This window comes from Suncus etruscus, chromosome 10 (genome assembly GCF_024139225.1).
Source record: "Suncus etruscus isolate mSunEtr1 chromosome 10, mSunEtr1.pri.cur, whole genome shotgun sequence".
NCBI lineage: Eukaryota > Metazoa > Chordata > Mammalia > Eulipotyphla > Soricidae > Suncus > Suncus etruscus.
In genome coordinates, this window is record NC_064857.1 from 106,699,653 (window position 1) to 106,724,835 (window position 25,183).

Genomic DNA, 25,183 nt, shown 5'->3' on the forward strand with positions numbered 1-25,183 from the left:
TTTTCTACGCCACTGCCCTGTAAAGCACTAACATGCTCAGTGTCTATTCTGAATATAGCAACTGCAGCAAGTATCCACGGAGACAAAGATTTTGGTTGAAAAGACCATCCAACATCTAACAAAATTTTAAGACAGAGAAACATGAACATTAGGAGAATAAAATCCAAGAACCAGAAAGATGCTTTAAGAAATAGAGTACATGTAGTTTGATATCCTGGGCACCACTGAGAGTAATGGCTGGGCAGCATTAAATATGCCTCACTCTGCCAACTAAGAAAGAATAAAATTAGATTGCTGGACCAGAGAGATAGTACAGTAGACAGGGCATTTTGTATACACTATTTAGTCAGGTTTGATTCCCACCAGCCCATGTACTCCGTGAGCCTTCAAGGGGTGATCCCTGAGTGTAAAACCATGAGTAATCCTGAATCACAGCAAGGTGTGACCCAAAAATCAAAGAAATTCTGATTCTTACACCTATTGTCTAATGTCATTTAAGAATTTAGCAAAGTTGCCTCTCATTGTCCAATCATCCAGTAACTACAAGTGCTGTTTTAGGTTTAATTCTAATACTGGAAAAGAAACACTTGTCAATTGATTTGTATGTCCTAATAGTTCTCATTTGCTAGATCTTAATACAACTACATAATAACTCAAAAGAGATACACTTTAAACATTATGGAGATTTCTCAAAAAACTTGAAAATGAGCTCCCATATGATTCAGTTATACCACTGCTAGGGATATACCTTAGGAACACAAAACAATACAAAAATACCTTCTGTGCACCTATATTTATTGCAGCGCTATACACAATAGCCAGAATCTGGAAACAACAAATGAGTGGTTAAAGAAACTGTGGTACATATACACAATGGAATATTATGAAGCCATCAGGAGAGATGAAGTCATGAAATTTTCTTATACATGTATGTACATGAAATCTATTATGCTGAGTGAAATAAGTCAGAGGCAGAGAGATAGACCCAGAATAGTCTCTCTCATCTATAGGTTTTAAGAAAAATAAGACATTATTGTAATAATACCCAGAGACCACAGAGATGACGGCTGGAAGGACTGGCCCACAATATGAAGCTAACCAGAAAGAGTGGTGAGTTCAGTTAAGAGAAATGACTATACTGACAACTCATGACAATGGTAGTGAGTGAGAAAATAGAATGCCTGTCTCATATACAGGCAAAGGGTGGGATAAAAATGAGATGGGGGCAATGGTGGTGGGAATGTTGCACTGATGAATGGGCTGAAACCCATCTATAAGCATGTTTTAATCATGATGCTTAAATAAAAATATTAATTTTTAAAAAGAAGCAAAATATGAAGAAACTGATAAAAAAATATAACACTCATGTGACAATAAAATAGAAGCAACTATATTCTTGCATCAAAAGTTAAAAAAACTTTCCTAAGTCTTCAAAAATCAAGCTCAACACTAAATGTTTATAATGTTTATATTGAAATAAATCTTTATATTCTGATTATCATAAAATAAAATCAAGTTTTGTTGTTTGTGGTTATTTGTTTTGATTGTTTATATATGCATGACCATAGTCTTTGATCTGAAATTATGCACACAAAGAGCACAAGAGCATATTTGGGTTATGATTGCCTTTTCACCACAGTCTGAAATATTATTTATATCATTACCTGAGATGATAGTAAGTTACAGTCAATGAATAATCCTTTTCCAGTTTTTTGTCTTTGTAGCAGTCCAGCCATTATGGCTCCATATGCATAGAGGCCTGTGGCAAGGTCAGTCATAGCCACCCCTGGACGAACTGGATCTCCATCCTGATGAAGGGTTCATGTTGAGAACAGAGAAAGCAAGAAATAAAAGTTTTACTTTTCAAATATTGTGTGTACTCTATACATACATACACACAATACAACAAACTTTTGCTATGTCTATCTGTTGATATCAAGATGCATTTATATTCATTGTATTTTTATCATGTCTTACCCATTAATCAAATGTATCCAAATAAAATTAAATAAAACTTTTTTAAAAATGCTGTATGTTTCTTCTCAATATATTTTATACTTTATTTTATACCTAAAAAGGAAGTTAATTTATAAATGAGTTAATTTATAATTAACAAATGAGTTATTTATAAGGTAAATTAAATAGTATTTTTCTCTGTTGGGCAAAATTATAATCTCCTCAGGTGGGAGAAAGGACAGAAAATCTAGCCTAATCTCATACACATGTTAACAATGACCATATTACAAAGAGTATTTGTTTTATAAAAAAAAGAGTACTTGGGGCTGGAGAGATAACATGGAGGTAAGGTGTTTGCCTTGCATGCAAAAGAACAGTGGTTTGAATCCCGGCATCCCATATGGTCCCTCATGCCTGCCAGGAGTGACTTCTGAGCATAGAGCCAGGAGTAACCCCTGAGCGCTGCCGGGTGTGACCCAAAAATAAAAAATAAAAAAAAAGAGTACTTATCCAAAGAACACTTTTGGATACTACTAGTTTAGAATATCTATGGTAAATAAATCTTGAAACTGTAGTCTTATGGAGGATTAAGTTAAAGTTATGCTATTAGCTAGGTATAAAATAAAGATACGACAATTGATATTCCCTGCAGTATGCTAACTCATGGACTTTATTAATGATCTTATCTATCACTCTAATATTGAAACTGCATTGTCCAAAAGACAGGATCTGGGAGTGTCTCAATATTTAGGACCTCTCTTCTCTTTTCCTATGCCTTTTGCTTTTCTTAAGTTTGGAAATTATTATCACCAGTGCTCAGGATTTACTTCTGGCTCTTTGTTCAGGACTCATTCCAAGTTCTGTGCAGTTGCGTGCTGGACCATCTGAGGTGACAAGGATTCAAACTAGGGCACTCAATTACAAGTATAGGACCTTTTTATCTATGCCATCCAATTCTTGGCCCATATGAAATCTATTACTTTTTCCTAGCAAACATGAGGTGCAGAAGCTTCTCAGTTTAATATAGTCCCATCTGTTAATCTCTGCTTTCCCTTGCTTGGAGAGTGCAGTTTCCTCTTTGAAGATGCCTTTAGTCTCAATGTCCTGGAGTGTTTTGCCTATGTGTTGTTCTATATATCTTATGGTTTCTGGTCTGATATCGAGGTCTTTCATCCATTTGGATTTAACCTTCATACATGATGTTAGCTGGGGGTCTAAGTTCAATTTTTTGCAAATCTATTACTTTTTCCTACTTCTATCCTGTTCCACTCACATTCTGGCTTTTCTTTCTCAAGATTGCTCAGGCCATTTGAAGTCTTAGTAGTTCTATGCAAATGTAATGATTTTTCTACTTCTGAGTCCAATCTATAAGTACATAACACTTTTTCATTTACTTATGTCTCTTTCGATTTTCTGATCAGTACTTTAAAGTACAAGACTTTCACTTCCTTGCTTTAATTTACTCAAATAAATTTTATTTTATTGATGTAATTATAAATAGAATTTCTTTTGTTTTGTTTTCTTTTATGTTTTTGGGCCACACCCGGCAATGCTCAGGGGTTACTCCTGGCTCTCTGCTCAGAAGTTGCTCCTAGCAGGCACGGGGGACCATATGGGATGCTGGGATTCAAACCACTGTTTGTCCTAGATCAGCTGCTTGCCAGGCAAACGCCCTACCACTTGCTATCTCTCCGGCACTGTAAGTAGAATTTCTAATGAATTTCTTTTTCTGCTAGATCGTTACTGAAGAAATGCAACAGATTTTTCATTCATATTATTAACTGAAACTTTATTCATTCATCAGTTCTAACGAGATTTTGTGACATTTTTAGTAATTCCTACATATAATATGTGATCTGCAAATTGTGAACATTTTACTTCTTCTTTTACATTTGGATTCCTAAAAACATATTCTTAGGGAACATTCTAGAATATTTAATTCAGTACTCTTTAGTAGCAATACCTAAAGCCATGCAATTCATTTTCTAGTATAATTCAGAGGGAACTATTATCATAATTTTCAAAACCCTCAGAAGCATTTTCCTGTCATCACAGAATTGTCAGCATGCCAGTAAAATGAAGAAATGAAAATAAAATACCATTTAAGAGAGCAGGAAACCCAACATAGAACCATATTGCAGCTGCAAAGTGATAAAGTATTCCCAGGAGAAATGAGGTTGAATCAGATACAAATCTGTGTGTATGCAATGTATGAAAATAACATCTAGAGGGGCTAGAGCAATAGCACAGCGGTAGGGCAGTTGCCTCGCACGTGACTGCCCAGGACAAACCTGGTTTCAATCTCTGGTGTCCCATATGGTCCTCCCATCCAACCCAGGAGAGAATTCTGAGTGCACAGCCAGGAGTAACCCTTAGCATCACCAGCTGTGGCCCAAAAACTGAAAAAAAAAGAGGGAGGAGAGGAGGGAGGAAGGAAGGAAGGAAGGAAGGAAGGAAGGAAGGAAGGAAGGAAGGAAGGAAGGAAGGAAGGAAGGAAGGAAGGAAGGAAGGAAGGAAGGAAGGAAGAAGGGAGAGACAAAGAAGGAAGGAAGGAAGGAAGAAGGGAGAGACAAAGAAGGAAGGAAGGAAGGAAGGAAGGAACAAGGAAGGAAGCAAGGAAGAAAGGAAGGGAGAAACAAAGAAGGAAGGAAGGAAGAAGGGAGGGAAAAGAAGGAAAGAAGGAACAAGGAAGGAAGAAATGAAGGAACAAGGAAGAAAGCAAGGAAGAAAGGAAAGGAGAAACAAAGAAGGAAGGAAGGAAGAAAGGAAGGAAGTGTTGGGAGATGTTGAACCCCTTGTCAGTGGTTTGTGAATCCAGAAATATCTCCCAAAATGAGAGATTAAATCCCATTCCTCCGTTCCCCCTTTTGGGGGAAGCCTAAGTGACAATTCTCCACTGCAAATAATCCAGACGGATAAAAAGGTTGGGACAAAAGTTCAGCAATGAGAGTCCTTTAACAGTTCTGATGCCAACTCCAAAACAACCACCGAGCCAGCTGTCAGCTCTGCCAAAAAGCCTCTCTCACCTCACCCACAAGCTCGCTATTTTCTACTTAATCACCCCCACCTGGAAGATCTAGGTGGGACGACAGGCAACAAAAAATCTTACAAAAATACACTACAATTCCCCCTTTTTAGTAAGCAAACAATAATAATGTACAATACAATAACAATAATAATAATGTAACAATATCTAACCTCAAACCATAGTTCCAAAAGCAAAATTTTAATGAAATACATCAATTTTATAAGATTAAAAACTAAAGTATAAAAACATTAATTACAATAATCAAAAAATACAGAATCAAATATACTTCAAAAGATTCCAATCATAAAAAATACAAATACATAAGCTAAAAATTTTTTACCAAGTCCAAAATCACTCTAAAAAGATAGGGAGTGTAGAACTCCCAAAAGTCCGACCAAAGACATTTGGTGAATCAGAAAAGACGAGTTGTAACTTGATACAGGATACAGTGCTGGAACAGTTAATGATGTATTCCTCAGTCCGAAATCAGGAGGCTTGTAATTGTGGGTGAAGGAGGCGATGCGCACATGTGAAGGGATTCCTACAAATAAAATGTTAAGGACTAGGAAGAAAGAGGGAATAATGAGGAATAATAAATTAGGGGTCCTCAGGCTTCCCTCCTCCTTCCATACTCCATGGGGGAGGTGCATGGAAGGAGGACGGTCAAATATCTGGCTTCCAGTTTCCCATTTGATTCTGGAGGCCAGCTCTTCCCAGGTATGGGATTTGGGGATTCCCCATGCCGGAGGCCTTCTCCCTAGCCTGGGGGAGTGCTAGGATGCTTGGCAGGCCTCCATCAGTCCCTCTCTTTTTCCCCTGGACTCCAGGCCTTCCCTGGGCGTTGGTCCAGGTGGGCTCTACAGGCTTTCCCCCTACCTCTCCCGAGAGTAATGGAAATGCGCTTTGGGAGGAGGGCGGGTCGTTCTAGCACTGGTTTATGTTGCGACAGTCACTGGAAATTTTTTCTTCTTGGTCTCCTATTGATAGTATTGTATGCATATAGTTTATATATGCATAATATCCATCTTGTATTCTGACCTTGATACTGCCCTACAAAGCTCATTTCTAATCTTTTACTGCCTCAGTCCAAACCCATATTTCCCCCAGTCTTCCCATGTAGGTGCAGTTCATGACATGAAGCTCACCACATAGAGTGATGAGTGCAGTTAGAGAAATAACTACACTGAAAACTATCATAACAATGTGAATGAATGAGGGAAAGAGAAAGCCTGTCTTGAGTACAGGTGTGGGTGGAGTGGGAAGGAGGGAGATCTGGGAAATTGGTGGTGGGAATCTTACACTGGTGAAGGGGGGTGTTCTTTACATGACTGTTATACAATCATATTTCTAATCACGGTGTTTAAATAAAGATAATTAAAAATGTCAGAAAAGGGAGCCATATACAAAATATACAAGACTTACAGACAAGCAGTAAGCCATGCAAATACATACTTTACAAAATTTTGGGAATAACACTCATAATTTTTTAAATTTTTTTCATTTTTTTATTTAAACAACTTTATTACATACATGATTGTGTTTGGGTTTCAGTCATGTAAAGAACACCACCCATCACCAGTGCAACATTCCCATCACCAATGTCCCAAATCTCCCTCCTCCCCACCCGACCCACACCTGTACTCTAGACAGGCTTTCCAATTCCCTCATACATTCTCATTATTAGGATAATTCAAAACATAGTTATTTCTCTAACTAAACTCATCCCTGTTTGTGGTGAGCTTCATGAGGTGAGCTGTAACTTCCAGCTCTTTTCACTTTTTTTTTTTTTTTTTGGTTTTTGGGCCACACCCATTTGACGCTCAGGGGTTACTCCTGGCTATGCGCTCAGAAATCGCCCCTGGCTTGGGGGGACCATATGGGACGCCGGGGGATCGAACCGCGGTCCTTCCTTGGCTAGCGCTTGCAAGGCAGACACCTTACCTCCAGCGCCACCTACCCGGCCCCCTCTTTTCACTTTTGTGTCAGAAAGTTATTATTGCAAGAATGTCTTTCATTTTTCTTAAAAGCCATAGATGAGTGAGACCATTCTGCATCTTTCTCTCTCTCTCTCTCTCTCTCTCTCTCTGACATAATTCACTCAGCATAATAGATTCCGTGTACATCCATGTATAGGAAAATTTCATGACTTCATCTCTCCTGACAGCTGCATAGTATTCCATCGTGTATATGTACCACAGTTTCTTTAGCAATTCATCTGTTAAAGGCCATCTTGGTTCTTTCCAGAGTCTTGCTATGGTAAATAGTGCTGCAATGAATATACCTGTAAGGAAGGGATTTTAGTATTGTAATTTTGTGTTCCTAGGGTATATTCCTAGGAGTGGTATAGCTGGGTTGTATGGGAGCTCGATTTCCAGTATTTGGAGGAATCTCCATATCGCTTTCCATAAAAGTTGAACTAGATGGCATTCCCACCAGCAGTGGATTAGAGTTCCTTTCTTTCCACATCCCCGCCAACACTGCTTGTTCTCATTCTTTGTGATGTGTGCCAATCTCTGGGGTGTGAGGTGGTACCTCATAGTTGTTTTGATTTGCATCTCCCTGATGATTAGTGACGTGCAGCAATTTTTCATGTGTCTTTTGGCCATTTGTATTTCTTCTTTGTCAAAGTGTCTGTCCATTTCTTCTCCTCATTTTTTGATGGAATTAAATGTTTTTTTCCTTGTACATTTCTGTCAGTGCCTTGTATATTTTGGAGATTAGTCCCTTGTCTGATGGGTATTGGGTGAATAGTTTCTCCCACTATATATATACAAGGGGGGGCTCTTGTATCCTGGGCGCTATTTCTTTTGAGGTGCAGAAGCTTCTCAGTTTAATATAGTCCCATCTGTTAATCTCTGCTTTCACTTGCTTGGAGAATGCAGTTTCCTCTTTGAATATGCCTGTAGTCTCAATGTCCAGGAGTGTTTTGCCTATGTGTTGTTCTATATATCTTATGGTTTCTGGTCTGATATCGAGGTCTTTCATCCATTTGGATTTAACCTTCATACATGATGTTATCTGGGGGTCTAAGTTCAATTTTTTGCAAGTGCATAGCCAGTTGGGCCAACACCACTTGTTGAAGAGGTTTTCTTTGCTCCATTTAGGATTTCTTGCTCCTTTATCAAAAATTAGGTGATTGTATGTCTGGGGAACATTCTCTCAGTATTCAAGCCTATTCCACTGATCTGAGGGCCTGTCTTTATTCCAGTACCATGCTGTTTTGATAACTATTGCTTTGTAGTACAGTTAATGTGATCCCTCTAAAGATACCCATAACATTCTTCAAAGAAGTGGATCAGGCACTGTTGAAATTCATTTGGAACAATAAACACCTTAGAATAGCTAAAGCAATCATTGGGAAAAACAATATGGGAGGAATTACTTTCCCCAACTCACTCATAATTACCAAAAATATCTATTGGGAAGGAATTAAAATAGAGCCAAAGAAAAAATTCAGCTGAATCAACAAAAAACACTTTAAAAATACAATAGCAGAAAAACTGTTTAGATGGATATCTTCAAATTCACAATAACAAAAAACTATTTTAAAAGCAGAATCAACTAAATCTGACAAAGAATTTCACGTGCAATATGACCGTGAAGTCCTATAATGCAAATATGAAACAGCAAATTGATCGTAATCAGTCATCGATGATGAGAACTGTGAAAAGAGTCTACACAAAACGTATGGTTATATCAAAACTATGATTATACCTCCATCCTAATATCTACATTGAGGGCAATAAAACAACGATGTTACAATGAAAAGTCAAAAGTTGCCAACTGAATATATCTCAATACACAATCATAAAGCAACGTTAACATGATTAAGAATCTTTCTCTCATATAGGTCTTAAGTAACATCAATATATTACAAAATTTTCTAATTAATAATGACCTAAAACAATACTGATATTAGGGCATAAATACATCATGCAAGCAACCAAAATGAGGATTCATCATATTCACTCCTATTAAGCAATCATACCGAAAAAATGACCCATAAAACATTAATGACAATTGACAAATAAAGGAAATGATTATTAGGTATTCATAGTAGATCTCTTAAGTATAAAATAGGATATATGCTGCTGTGGATTTTACCAATGTAATAGGGATTTTCTTGATCTTCTTGTCATCAAAATTGATCCAATATTGTTCTGTGGTAATTTTACAATATGAAATACAATGTCCATAGTAAACTTGACCAAAATAATTTGATACTGATGATAAATTTATTTTTCAGTCTTGTTATTATCTTCCTGAGTGAATTCTGCTAAATTGAGGTCTTCTAAAGAAAAATCCACAAAAGTGTGTATAGTTTTTTAATTTGTTTTCCATCAAAAGCAAAACGTTTCAAATGAATTATCAATATTGTAGGTATTTTCCATAAATATGTTTTATTTGAAAAATCTCTTTTAGTGTTGCAATTATTACAGTGAATTCTATTGTTATCTCTCAAATCTTCTTCTTTAAAAAATTTGGTAATTTACATGTAAATGGCAAGCATCTGTGTGTAAGGCTGAATGTTCCTCCACAGGTGATTTAAATATAGGCATTGCCAAAAAGTCAGCAGTTTTATTTCATTTCGCTAATTCGTTAATTCGCTAATTGAGATAAATCTTCTTGGGCTAGGCCGGAAGAATTACTTTGCCCCTGATTTGAAAGGGCCTGGGGATTGGCCCTCTAGGCGTTTCCCTGTTTCGTGAATGTAGGTCCCGGAGGAGCTGACTTTAAAAAAAGACGACAATTCCTTTTAATATGCCCCTGTTTTCCACAGTGGTAACAGGCAAATGGTCTCCTAGGGTTTGTGTTAAAACCTCTCCCTATGTTATTATTAGGGATATTTCCAGATCTACAGTCTTTCGCCCAATGGTGACCTTTTTTACATTTTGGGCATAGACCTGGCTTTCGGGCGACTTTTTGCCCCGGCGATAAAGAGGTATTATTCCTTTAGTAATTGCAAAGGTTTGTACCAGATCCAAGTTGGCTAATGAATGGGGCATATCATAAACATTACTACATGCATATAAAAATGTATTTAAATCAGCTTTTTCCTGCAATGGAGCCAATACCAATTTGCAAGCTGAATTCGCATTATGATAAGCCAAACATTTTTCTAGAAATTTCCTCACCTCATCATTTTTTTTACATTTTTTTAATTTTATTTTAATTATGACAACAAAGATGCAAAAAAAGAGGACAGGGTAAAGTTACAGTGGAAGCCCAATCACCCATAAACAGAATTCTCGGTAGTCCCATCGATGATATCCCAGCCTTGAACTTTCAGCCAAAGAACATTAAGAAAAACAAAACTGAACCCATGTACAATACAATTACTTTGTCCCTCAAATCCCCAGTTGTAGTACATACTATTTCTTAGCAGCACACAATATAATCTAAAGACATTAGACTTATGTAATTCCTCAAACATTGAGGGCAAAGTACATTTATCTAGTTCCATGCACATGCTTACTAGTTTAAGTTAACCTCAAACGTTTTAGTGGGTTGTTTTTCTTAAGGATTGGAGTCAAGGGAACATAGTAAAAAACGGTGTTAAAGTGGCATTTGTTTGCATAGGCCCACCAAAATATAAGGGACATGGAAAGAAAAATTATGGTCTAAATACAAGGAGACCCTACCCTTGAAGTTTCCTGGCACAGGACTGACTCTAGGCTCCAGGCAAACTAGTTTGTCCAATTCAAGTCATCGTCTGTAGTGGCAATACACCTCCATTCCTCACATAGTCTGTTGTTGGTATCATGCTTCTGTATTAAAGATCCTGGAGTCTGCATATCCCATATTGCAGTCAGGATGGTGCAGAGCATCCTCTCGTTTCACCTCACACTTAAGGGGCAATAGAGAGAACCATGTCCTGTAGAGCAGGTCATTGTTGTTGTCAAGTCTTCTCAGTGTAAACGGAAGTCTCTTTTTAGGAGGTCAATGTCAGACCCTTGGTAGTGTCTTTCCTGGTAGAGGACTGCTTCCAGCTGTTGCTATATAAGACCTTGGATGTTCCGTAGATAGCTTGCCTGGTTCTGGCGTGAATGGAGGATGCCCATTCTTCTGAGGCCTGTGCCAGGTCATTATATCAATGTTCAGGGTGTAAGGTACATTGTACTGAGATTTATTAGATAAGAACTTATCTGTATGTATGGTGTTTTCCCATTTTAATGTGTCTATGCAAACAAGGATCAATGCCATGAAGCGTTATTGGTGCATCTGGAAGCAATAGGAACAAGACCAGCAATTTCCATGACATAGTTCAATCCTAGGCATCAAACTGAGGGACAGTTCCAACAACAATCCTTACTGAACAGCTTACAAAGAAAAGACAAGATGAAAAGTGGATAAAAATATCATGGTAGAAGAATATATAGAGAGTTATATCAGTTAAAGAAAATACCCATAAAATATACAAAAGATATATGTGTTCAATATGTGTTCAATTTGTGTCCTTCTAAATAGTTCTAGGATTTTTTAGATCTACTGTATGTCTTAGGTCAGAGATTAGAACTGTGTGTTACTGAAGTTAAGAAGAGTAAATCTGGGGTACTGATGGTTGGGAGGAGCATATGTTCGCGCGGGGATGCTAGCCCCCGCGCAGTTTGCAAAATGTGGACTGGTATGACATTGCCAGTGACAGCCTGAGTATAGCTGAGCAGCTATCTGCCACCCACCAGATCAAACTCCACCCCCTCAGCCCCACCCTAGGCCAGTCTCCGGACAGACCCGGCCTGGGAGTGGGGAAAACCCAGGGTGCCCCGTCAACTCCTTCCAGGAACCCACCTGGAGATCCTGAGGAATGGGGGAGAGAGGGGTCGGGTGACCCAGGTCTGGGCCCCCCTACCCTAGGCCAGGCCAACAGGCCACTGGCACATGCGGAGGCCTGCCAGCTGCCCACCCATGCCGGCTAAAAAATCCTGCTCCAGGAAGGGAGAAAGACCTCACCTCATCATTTTTAATTTGTATTTTCACAGCATCTTTGAGCTTAGTCACAAATTCTACATAAGGCTCATAGGGACCTTGTATAATTCTTAAAAAGTTTCCCTCACCAGTACTGTTAGCACAATTCTTTCCCATGAAGACAATGCAATGTCTTTAATTATTTTTGAGATTTTCTTAGGTAAAGCTGCTTGTGCCTGAACATCTGCATATTGTTTTTCTCTCATTAATAATTCATACAAGAGATTAACCCCTGCCACTCATTTTTTTTGTTCCATCTGGGCTATATAGTTTGGATTTTACACCCTTCTGCATATGACATTTCCCATTCAGTTCGCTGTTTAGATGGCAGGCATATTTCAGCAAGATTTTTAAAGTCATACAGAGTCCAAGTTGATTTTTGACACCAAATTCTTAGTATCTCCAGGCAGTAAGGAGAGGTCGTCCCAAAATCTTTACATGCTTTTTTAAACCGTTCCACATCCTCCATTTCAAGAGGTTGATAAATTAAAACATATACTGTCTGCATTGGAGTTGAGGCCGGATTAGCAGAAGTACCCTGCACAGGGCTCTGAGGCCTGAGGTGTGGAGTACTAGAATGTGGTTCATTGTCTGAGTTGGCACTAACATGTGAGTCCATACTGTGAACAGAATCAGGACTCCCTTGTGTAGTTAGCACCGAAGGTTGGTCATTCAGTGTCAAAATTTTGATTTGAGGGGCCAGAAAAATACGACAGTGATGAGGCATTTGCCTTACATGTGGAAGGTCACTGGTTAAAATCCCGGCATCCCACATGGTCCCACGAGCCTGCCAGGGGTGATTTCTGAGCATAGAGCCAAGAATAACCCCTGAGCATTGCCAGGTGTGACCCAAAAACCAAAAAAAAAAAAAAAGATTTTGATTTGGATCATGAGTATCTAAATTATGTGTCTGGGTTGATTTTTTAATGACAACAATGCCTATACCCTTGATGCCAGTGCTAGATTTATCAACCTGTACCTTAGTCTGAATTTTGTAGAATAAATTTTTTATTATCCATACTGGTCATCACTTTACAATTTCTACACTGTCTATTTTCTAATCACCAGCCAATGCCTATGCATACGATAGCCATATTAGCCAACACAGAAATTCCACAAACTATAACTAATGGAGACCACTCAAGCAATGCAAATATTGGAGTAGAAATTTTCAATTGAAATGTAAACAGAAACCATCCAACGACAATGGTATTTGCTAGTGCCAAACCAAGTGGTTTACATCCAAACAGAAAAATGCACTTGAATAATGCCGAACCGATGTGTTTAATAACCAATGGCATAATGAGCATGAGTATCCATAGAAACCAGCCAAGGCCCTCCAGAGGCAATTTCCAATAAAACATGTCACTTACAGAGGGTTCAGATTCACCTGTTCTGGATGCTATTCATTGGAGGAGCTGAACCCCTTGTTGGTGGTTTGAGAATCCAGAAATATCTCCCAAAATGAGAGATTAAATTCCATTCTTCTGTTCCCCCTTTTGGGGGAAACCTAAGTGACAATTCTCTCCACTGCAAATAATCCAGAGGGATACAAAGGTTGGGGACAAACGTTCAGCAATGAGAGTCTTTTAACAGTTCTGATGCCAATTCCAAAACAACAACTGAGCCAGCCGTCCATCAGCTCTGCAAAAAAAAACCCTTTCTTGCCTCGCCCACTATGCTCTTTATTTTCTACTTAATCGTCCCACTTGGAAGATCCAGGTGGAACAAGAAGCAACAATCTTACAAAAATACACAGGAAGGAAGGAAGGAAGGAAGGAAGGAAGGAAGGAAGGAAGGAAGGAAGGAAGGAAGGAAGGAAGGAAGGAAAAAAGGAAGGAAGGAGGGAGGGAGGGAGGGAGGGAGGAAGGAGGAAGGGAGGGAGGGGAGGGAAAAAGGAAGGAAGAAAGGAAGAAGGGAGGGAGGAAGGGAGGGAGGATGGAATGAGAAAGAAAGGAAGGGAGAAGGAAGGGAGGGAGAAAAAGGAAGGAAGAAAGGAGGGGAGGAAAGAGAGGGAAGGAAGGGAGGGAGGGAAGGACGGAGAGAGGGAAAGAGGGAAGGAGGGAGGGAGGGAGGGAGGGAGGGGAGAAGGGAAGGATAGAGGGAGGGAGAAAAGGAGGGAAGGAAGGAGGGAGAAAAGGAGGAAAGGAGGGAGGGAAGGAGGGAGAAAGGGAGGGAAGAAACAAGAGAGGAAGGAAGGGAGGGAGGAATGAGCAAGGGAGGAAGGAAGGAAGGGAGAGAAAGAGAGAGAAAGAAAGAGAAAGAAAGAAAAGAAAGAAAGAAACAGGAAGAAAGAAGAAAGGAAAAAAGAAGAAAGAAAGAAAGAAAGAAAGAAAAGAAAGACTAAAGAAAGAGAGAAAGAGAGAAAGAAGAAGAAAGAAAGAAAGAAAGAAAGAAAGAAAGAAAGAAAGAAAGAAAGAAAGAGAGAGAAAGGAAAAGAGAGGAAGAAAGAGAAAGAAGAAAGAAAGAAGAAAAAGAAAGAAAGAAAGAAAGAAAGAAAGAGAGAGAGAGAGAAAGGAAAAGAGAGGAAGAAAGAGAAAGAAGAAAGAAAGAAGAGAAACAGGAAGAAAGAAGAAAGGAAGAAAGAAAGAAAGAAAGAAAGAAAGAAAGAAAGAAAGAAAGAAAGAAAGAAAGAAAGAAAGAAAGAAAGAAAGAAAGAAAGAAAGAGACGAACCTACGCCTGCCCAGTAGGACCCGACTGTGAAAAATTGTGAGTGCTACCTGTGTGTGTCTGTCTACTGTCCTGTTGCGTGAACTTCTTGGGAGTGGGCCGAAAAGAGGCTCGAGAAAACTCACTCTCCCAGAGGCCAATTCTAGGGAAGGAACGCCAAGAAACTGCTTCATAAAGTGAAAACCGGCTATAAGCAATACTTTGCAGAAGCCAGGTCCCCTGCTTGTGATGTGAGGCTAAGAAAATCCACGAAACTACGCCTGCCCAGTGGGGCCAAACTGTGAAAAATTGTGAGTGCTGCCTGTTTGTGTCTGTCTACTGTCCTCTTGCGTGAACCTCTTGGGAGTGGGCTGAAAAGAGGCTCCAGCAGAGCACTTTGGCTCCGCTTCGCTACTTGGCATTGCGCTCTTTCTAAGAAAAGAACACCATCGCAACAAGAAGAAAAAATCACACTAAGCACTGTGCTGGATCACTGAAGCCCAGCATTTCACTCCGGACTGTCTTCTCTGCTGCTTGCTCAGACCTAAGATTTTATCCTGTGTGAGGTTTCATCCACGGAGGGCTCCACTCCCTTGGAGGCAAGTTGACCCATCCAGAAAAGGCGGAGCCAGAGGAGTGTGGCTGCCTGCATCATTTAGCCAATGAATACCACCACAACACGTAGAAAAACCCACAATACAAGTGTGACAATGAGGAAACAATGCAGGTCAGCATCAGACATAGAGAATGCAGATGACAATTCTGATGACCAGATAATGACCAACCAACTAATCAACCTCTCAGATAAGGACTTTAGACTAGCAATATGGAAGATGCTCAACGAACTCAAGGAAACCATGGATCGAGTTGAACAGACACTAATAAGAACCAAGAAAATATGAAGACAGAAATCACAAAACTCAAAACTGAAATAATATGTCAACTAATAGGCCTGAAAAACTCAGTAAACGAAGTGAATGACAAAATGGATAAGCTCTGAGACAGGGTATCAGAAGCTGAGAATAGACTTGGTGCTGTGGAAGATGAGATAAATAACACTTCCATACAGCGGGAGAAATTGAAAAAAAAACTTAAAGCAAAAGAATAGACAATGGAAAAATTAGTCAAAGAATGGGAACAGATGAAAATAGAATTCTATGACAAGCTGAACAAAAACAACTTAAGAACCATCGGAGTCCCAGACACCCAGGAAGAAAATTGCCAGGAAGAATCAACAGTCAAGAACATCATTAAAGAGAAACTTCCAGAGCTAAAGAATATATGTGATCAAATCCTACATGCTCGAAGAGTACCAACCAAAAGAGACCCCAGAAAAAATACTCCAAGACACATCCTAGTCACAAGGACAAATGCCACAGATAGAGACAGAATTCAGAAAACAGCAAGATCAAAAAGGAAAATTACATTCAAGGGAGCATCCTTGAGATTTACAGCAGACCTGTCACCAGAAACACTCAAGGACAGAAAGGAGTGGTGGGATATTGTGACAAGACTGAATGAAATGAATGCTTCACCTAGAATACTGTACCCAGCAAAACTCACTTTCCAGTTTGACGGAAGAATACATGGTTTCACAGATTAAAAGCAGCTCAGAAACTGTACAGACTCAAAACCAGTCTTTTTTTTGGGGGGGGGCCACACCCGGCAGTGCTCAGGGGTTACTCCTGGCTGTCTACTCAGAAATAGCTCCTGGCAGGCACGGGGGACCATATGGGTCACCGGGATTCGAACCAACCACCTTTGGTCCTGGATCGGCTGCTTGCAAGGCAAACACCACTGTGCAATCTCTCCGGGCCCTAAAAACCAGTCTTAAGAGAAAAACTGAAAGACCTAATTTAAGACAAGACTAACCAAAAGACACACCAAACTTCGATATAAAGATGGCATTAAATCCCAGGACAATTCTTTCTCTCAACGTCAATGGACTAAATGCACCAGTTAAGAGACACAGAGTGGCTAAATGGATCCAAAACCTCAATCCCACCTTCTGCTCCCTAAAAGCAACACACCTGAATAGTCAGAACAAACATAGACTCAAAATAAAAGGCTGGAGAAAAAATATCCAAGAAAACGACACCCATAAAAAGCTGGAGTGGCCATACTAATATCAGATAATGCAAACTTTATACTCAGAAAGGTTGTCAGGGACAAAGATGGACATTTTATATTAATCAAGGGTTATGTAGAGCGGGAAGAAATAACTCTCTTAAATATATATGCACCTAATGAGGGGTCAGCAAAATATTTAATACAATTGTTGACAAATCTGAAAAGTAATATCAATGACAACACAATAATTGTGGGGGACCTCAACACTGCTTTGTCAACACTGGATAGGTCAACCAGACTGAAATCCAACAAGAATATACTAGACCTGAAAAGAGAAATGGAAGAGGCCTAGTGGATATATATAGGACATTCCATCCCCAGAAACCTGGATAACACATTCTTCTCCAATGTACATGGGACAAACTCCAGGATAGACTACCTGCTGGCACATAAAACATACCTCCATAAATTCAAGAGGATAGAAATTTTGCAGACTACCTTCACTGACCACAAGGCTCTGAAATTATTTGAAAATTCCAAAGGGACACAGAAGAAAATCTTTAACACCTGGAAGTTAAACAGCCTCATACTGAATAACCAGTGGGTCCGAGATGAAATCAAAGAGGAAATCAAAAGGTTCCTGGAAACAAATGACAATAAAGACACAAACTATCAGAACTTATGGGACACAGCAAAAGCAGTACTGAGAGGAAATTTTATAGCTTTGCCAGCACACACCAGAAAGGAAGAAGCTTACCTGAGTAGCTTAATGACACAGCTAATAGAACTAGAAAGTGCTCAACAAAAGGACCCAAAAATAGGGAAACAGAAGAAAATAAAAAAGCTGAGAGCAGACATCAATGAAATGGAAACCCAAAAACAATCCGAAAAATCAACCAAAGCAGAAGTTGGTTCTTTGAAAAAATAAACAAGATTGATAGACCACTGGCAAAACTAACAAAGAAAGAGAGAGAAAGAAACTTGATAACTCATATTAGGAATGAAAAAGGAGAGATCACTACTGATATGACAGAGATACAAAGGGTAATCAGAAACTACTTTGAGAAACTCTACACTACAAAAAATGAGAACCTGGAAGATATGGATAAATTCTTGGACTCTTATAATCTTCCATGGTTGAAGGAAGAGGATGTAGCATATCTAAACATCCCCATCACTATTGATAAAATTAAAATGGTAATCAAATGTCTGCCCAAAAACAAAAGCCCAGATGGATTCACTAATGAATTCTTTCAAACTTTCCAAGAGGAACTACTACCAATCCCGGCAAGTCTCCTTCATAAAATTGAACAAACGGAAAACTTCCAAATAGCATTTATGAAGCCAACATCACCTTGATACCTAAACCAGACAGAGATGCTATGAAAAGAGAAAATTTCAGACCAATATCGCTGATGAATACAGATGCAAAGATCCTCAACAAAATCCTGGCTAATAGGATTCAATGTCTCATTAAGAAGATCATCCACTATGATCAAGTAGGTTTCATCCCAGGAATGCAAGGATTGTTTAACATCCATAAATCTATCAACATAATACACAACATCAACAACAAGAAAAATAAAAACCACATGATCATATCAATAGATACAGAGAAAGCATTTGATAAGGTCCAACACCCATTCTTGATCAAAACTCTCAGCATGATGGGAATGGAAGGAACCTTTCTCAATATAGTTAAGGCCATCTACCACAAGCCAGTGGCAATTATCCTCAATGGAGAAAAACTAAATGCCTTCTCTCTAAATTCTGGCACAAGACAAGACTGTCCTCTCTCACCACTCCTATTCAACATAGCACTGGAAGTACTCGCTATAGTGATTAGGCAAAAAAAAAGCTATCAAGGGAATCCACATAGGAAAGGAAGAAGTCAAGCTCTCACTGTTTGCAGATGACATGATACTCTACTTAGAAAACCCTAAAGACTCTACCAAAAAGCTTCTAGAAACAATAGTCTCATATAGCAAGGTGGCATACTACAAAACTAACACACAAAAATCAATGGCCTTTCTATACACCTATAGTAATAAGGAAGAAATGGACATTAAGAAAACAACCCCATTCACAATAGTGCCACACAAACTCAAATATCTTGGAATCAACTTGACTAAAAATATGAAGGACCTATACAAAGAAAACTATAAAACTCTGCTCCAAGAAATAAGAGAGGACACGCGGAAATGGAAGCACATACCCTGCTCATGGATTGGCAGGAATAACATCATCAAAATGGCAATACTTCCCAAGGCATTATACAGATTTAATGCGAACCCTGTAAAGATATCCATGGCATTCTTCAAAGAAGTGGATCAGGCACTTTTGAAATTCGTTTGGACAATAAACACCCTAGAATAGCTAAAGCAATCATTGGGAGAAAAAATATGGGAGGAATTACTTTCCCCAACTTTAAACTGTACTACAAAGCAATAGTTATCAAAACAGCATGGTATTGGAATAAGGACAGACCCTCAGATCAGTGGAATAGGCTTAAATACTCAGAAAATGTTCCCCAGACATACATTCACCTAATGTTTTATAAAGGAGCAAGAAATCCTAAATGGAGCAGGGAAAGCCTCTTCAACAAGTGGTGTTGGCACAACTGGATAGCCACTTGCAAAAAATTGAACTTAGACCCCCAGCTAACATCATGTACGAAGGTAAAATCCAAATGGATTAAAGACCTCGATATCAGACCCAAAACCATAAGATATATAGAACAACACATAGGCAAAACACTCCAGAACATTGAGACTACAGGTATCTTCAAGGAGGAAACTGCACTCTCCAAGCAAGTGAAAGCAGAGATTAACAGAAGGTAATATATTAAGCTGAGAAGCTTCTGCACCTCAAAAAAAATAGCGCCCAGGATACAAGAGCCACCCACTGAGTGGGAGAAATTATTCACCCAATACCCATCAGATAAGGGGCTAATCTCCAAAATATACAAGGCACTGACAGAACTTTACAAGAAAAAAAAAACATCTAATCCCATCAAAAAATGGGAGAAGAATTGGACACTTTGACAAAGAAGAAATAAAAATGGCCAAAAGACACATGAAAAAAAATGCTCCACATCACTAATCATCAAGGAGATGCAAATCAAAGCAACTATGAGGTACCACCTCACACCCCAGAGATTGGCACACATCACAAAGAATGAGAATAAACAGTGTTGGCGGGAATGTGGAGAGAAAGGAACTCTTATCCACTGCTGGTCGGAATGCCGTCTAGTTCAACCTTTATGGAAAGCAATATGGAGATTCCTCCAAAAACTGGAAATCGAGCTCCCATACGATCCAGCTATACCACTCCTAGGAATATACCCTAGGAACACAAAAATACAATATAAAAATTCCTTTCTTACAGGTATATTCATTGCAGCACTATTTATCATAGCAAGACTCTGGAAACAACCAAGATGCCCTTCAACAGACGAATGGCTAAAGAAACTGTGGTACATATACACAATGGAATATTATGCAGCTGTCAGGAGAGATGAAGTCATAAAATTTTCCTATACATGGATGTACACGGAATCTATTATGCTGAGTAAAATAATTTAGAGAGAGAGAAAAACGCAGAATGGTCTCACTCATCTATGGGTTTTAAGAAAAATGAAAGACACCCTTGTAATAATAATTTTCAGGCACAAAAGAGAAAAGAGCTGGAAGTTACAGCTCACCTCAGGAAGCTCACCACAAAGAGTGATGAGTTTAGTTAGAGAAATAACTACATTTTGAACTGTCCTAATAATGAGAATGTATGAGAGAAATGGAAAGCCTGTCTAGAGTACAGGTGTGGGTCGGGTGGGGAGGAGGGAGATTTGGGACATTGGTGATGGGAATGTTGCACTGGTGATGGGTGGTGTTCTTTACATGACTGAAACCCAAACACAATTATGTATGTAATCAAGGTGTTTAAATAAAATATATAAAATATTTTAAAAAAAAGAAATAGTATGTACTACAATCTGGGGACTTGAGGGACAAAGTAATTGTACATGGGTTCTGTCTTATTTTTCTTAATGTTCTTTGACTGAAAGTTCAAAGTTAAGATATCAGCAATGGGACTACTGAGAATTCTGTTTATGGGTGATTGTCCTTCCACTGTAACTTTGCCTTGTCTTCTTTCTTTGCATCTTTGTTCTCATAATTAAAAATTAAAAGATAAAAAAAATTCTGCTCCACCTGTAATCCACCACCATGGCCAAGGAAGGCTTTGCTGCTGGAGGTGTAATGGACATGAATACTGCTTTACCAGAGGTGCTGAAGACTCCCCTCATTCATGATGTCCTCACACGTGGAATCCACAAAGTTGCCAAAGCCTTAGACAAGTGCCAAGCCCATCTTTGTGTGCTTGCATCAACTGTGATGAACCTATGTATGTCAAATTGGTGGAGGCACTTTGTGCTAAAGGTTGATGACACCAAAAAAAAAAAACTAGGAGAATGAGTCAGCCTCTGTAAAATTGACAGAGAGGGAAAACCCCGTATAGTGATTGACTGCAGTTGTGATGTGGTTAAGGACTATGGCCAAGAAATACAGGCCAAAGATGTCATCGAGGAATATGTCAAATGCAACAAATGAATAAATTAAGAATTTTGACAATAAAAAAAGAATAAACAAAATTGCCATGGATATTTTTATAGGAACTATTTTAATTGTGCATAATACGTTCCACAATTTTTCATTCTAACAATAGTAATACTTCTACTTCGAATATTCTTGCTTCCTTTAGTCATGTTTTTAGTTTTTTAGGTATGTGATATTTTGAGGCATAACTGTAAATGGTGTTTAAAAAAATTTCTTTCCTTCTATTATTTTACCTGCATATAGAAAGCCAGGAATTTCTGCACATTGATTATTTTAGCCTGCCACTTTTCTGTAAAAGTCTATTTTAGAAGATTTCTTGTGGGTCTTTAAGATGTTCTAAGTATAGTATCAAGTAATCAACAAAGAGTAAGAATTTGACTATTTTTTAGTTTAGATGCCTCCTCTTATCTAATTACTGTAGAGATAACCTACAATTCTAAAGTAAGTAACCGTGGTCAGAGTGAGTATCCTTTTCTAGCTTCTGATCTTATAAAGTCTTTTTTTTGTGGTTTTTGGGTCACATCTGGCAGTGCTCAGGGGCTACTCCTGGCTCCATGCTCAGAAATTGCTCCTGGCAGGCACGGGGTACCATATGGGACGCCAGGATTTGAACCGATGACCTTCTGCATGAAAGGCAAATGCCTTACCTCCATGCTCTCTCTCCGGCCCCAGAGAGAAGACTTTTAATTTTCACTATTAATTGCTGTGGACTTGCTGTAAATGATTTTATGTTGAGAAAAATGTCTTCAATTTCTATTTTATTGAGAATTTTTTACAAAGAACAGGTATTGAATCTTGTCAAGTGCTTTCTCAGCATCTTTTGATGTGACCACCTTCTCCTCTTGATTTTGGGGTCACACTTGATGGTGTTCATGACTTACAGATCTGCCTCGGGAATTTTGCCTCGCAGTGCTCAAGAGACTAAATGAGGTACCAAGGATCAAACTCAGGTCAGCTGTAAGAAAGACACGCTAGATTTTAAGTGTACTGTGACTCTATTATTTTTCCTTTTTATTTATACATATGTATTCATCCTTGCAAATGGATTCTCTAATTTCATGGCAGAAAGATTTTTAGTAATCCCTGATGATACTTTGAATTTCTATGCTGAAATTTATATGGCGTGCTGAAGACTTTCCCTCATGTTCCTAAATTGTCAACACAATTCTAAAAATGAAACTGTGAGGCTTCTATCACCCCAGTTCAAACTATATTACATAGCTGTAGTAATCAACAAAAATGTAGTATTGAAATAAAGATAGACTAGCAGATTAATGTCAAGAATTGGGAATCTAGATATAGATTCTCATAAATGAGTGCTTATCTTCAATAAATAAGCAAAAAGCAAAAAGTGGACCCAGAAAAGTACTTTCAACAAATGGTGTTAGAACACTGGCCATTACATGCAAATAAATGAATGATAAATAAATAAATGAACTCAAATTTCTTTCTAATATTATGCACACACACACACACACATATATATATATATATATATATTTATATTTATATATAACTTTTCACCCCCAAAAGCTGGATATACATTCTTCTCCAATGCATATGGGACATTCTCCAACATGGGCCATAAAACAAGTATAAAATCAAGAGGATAGACTGAATCAACTATCTTCTCAGACCACAATGCACCAAAAATAGAGTGAAATTCAAGCAGAAATGGAGAAACAACTTTAACATATGGAAATTGGACAGCTCCCTAGTGAACAAACAGTAAGTCAGAGAGGAAATCAAAAGAGTTCTGGAAACAAATAAGAATGACACAAATTTCTGAATTTGTAGTACATAGAAAAATCGGTATAAAGAGGAAAATTTATAGCTTTGCAAGCAGTCATCAGGAAAAAAACAAAAAGTCTGTATAAATAACTTACTGATACTGATGAAAAAAATTGGTAAATGAAAAACAAAATGAGCCAAAGCAGACAGGAAGAAGGAAATAATGAAACAGAGCAAAAATTAATGAGCTGTATACCCAAAAAAAGCAATCCAAAAAACAATGAAAGCGGGGCCGGAGAGATAGCATGGAGGTAAGGTGTTTGCCTTTCATGCAGGAGGTCATCAGTTCAAACCCGGCACCCCATATGGTCCTCTGTGCCTGCCAGGAGCAATTTCTGAGCGTGGAGCCAGAAATAACCCCTGAGCACTGCCGGGTGTGACCCAAAAACCAAAAAAAAAAAACAAACAACAATGAAAGCAAGAGTTGGTTCTTTCAAAAAATAAACAAAATCTTGAGGCCGGAGTGGTGGCACAAAACCATAAGGTGTCTGACTTGCAGGCTCTAACCTAGGACAGACCACGGTTCGATCCCTTGGCATCCCATATGGTCCCCCATGCCAGGAACGATTTCTGAAAACATAGCCTGGAGTAACCCCTGAGCATCAAAGGGTGTGGCCTAAATAAATAAATAAATAAATAAATAAATAAATAAATAAATAAATAAATAAACAAGATCAATGAACCATTAGCCATACTAGAAAAAGAAACTTAATAAGCATAATCAGGAATAAAGGGGCTATGACAACAAGATACTACAGAAATTCAAAGGGTAATTATAGATTATTTTGAGAATCTTTATGCCACAAAACAAGAAAATCTGGAAAAAATAGACAATTATTAGTCTCCTATAATCTCTTATGGTTGAATCAAGATTATCTAGAATACATATACAAATCTATCTCTATCAAGAAAATGGAAATGGTAATAAAAAGTCTTTTATAAACAAAAGCTTAGGCCCAGTTTTATTCACTAGTGAATTCTTTCAGGCCTTAAAGAGGACCTTCTGCCATACTTTTCAGGCCTTTCTAGTAAACTGAAGAAAATGAACATTCTCAAACGCTTTCTGTTTGTTTTTTGTTTGTTTTTTTTGTTTGTTTTTTGGGCCACACCCGGCGGTGCTCAGGGGTTACTCCTGGCTGTCTGCTCAGAAATAGCTCCTGGCAGGCACGGGGTACCATATGGGACACTGGGATTCGAACCAACCACCTTTGGTCCTGGATCGGCTGCTTGCAAGGCAAATGCCGCTGTGCTATCTCTCCGGGCCTTCAAACGCTTTCTGAAGCTAAAATCACCCAGATACCAAAAGCAGAAATAGAAACCACCAGAAAAAGAAAGAAGGAAAAATATAAGCCAATATCCTTGATGAACACAGATGCAAAGATCCCGAACAAAATACTAACAAATAGAACCCAACAATTCATCGAAAAGGTCATACATCATGAACTAGTAGGATTCATCGCAGAGATTTAAGGATGATTTGATATATGCAAGTCAGTCAATAAAATACACCATACTAATAAAAGTAAAAATTAAAAATCAGATGATCATAGCAATAGATATAAAGAAATAATTTGCCAAGATTCAGCATGTACTCATTATAAAAAGTGTCAACAAGATGAAAATTGAAGAAAGTTCCTCAATATAGTCAAAATCATTTAAAAGTCATTTGCCCATAGCAAACTCAATGAAGAAAAAACTAAAATCCATTCCTCTAAAATCTGGCACACGACAGGTTATCCACTTTTGCATCTTCAACTCAATATAGTATTGAAAGAACTTGCCATAGCAAACAGGCAAAAAAATGATATCAAGGCCATCACATATAAAAGGAAAAAGTTAATCCTCAATGTTTACAGATGATAAACTATAGTTAGAAAAATCCTAAAGAGGGGACCGGAGAGATAGCATGGAGGCAAGGCGTTTTCCTCTCACGCAGAAGGACGGTGGTTCGATTCCCAGCATCCTATATGGTCCCCTGTGCCTGCCAGGGGCGATTTCTCAGCATGGAACCAGGAGTAACCCCTGAGCACTTCCGGGTGTGACCCAAAAAATAAAAAACAAATAAAAAAATCCTAAACACTTTATATAAAAGTGTCTAAAAAATAAATT

At 38.5% G+C, this 25,183-nt stretch overlaps 1 protein-coding gene and 1 pseudogene across 2 annotated transcripts in view; one reads left to right on the forward strand and one right to left on the reverse strand.

The window, feature by feature from the left end:
* SUGCT (succinyl-CoA:glutarate-CoA transferase) overlaps window positions 1-25,183 on the reverse strand; it is a 1,072,384-nt gene that overhangs the window by 938,958 nt on the left and 108,243 nt on the right. For both annotated transcript variants that reach the window (XM_049781877.1, XM_049781876.1), the window contains exon 8: window positions 1,665-1,808. In XM_049781877.1, coding sequence (XP_049637834.1) covers window positions 1,665-1,808 — 144 coding nt within the window. The remainder of the gene's footprint in view (window positions 1-1,664; window positions 1,809-25,183) is intronic.
* On the forward strand, window positions 20,894-21,277 carry LOC126020431 (40S ribosomal protein S12-like; annotated as a pseudogene).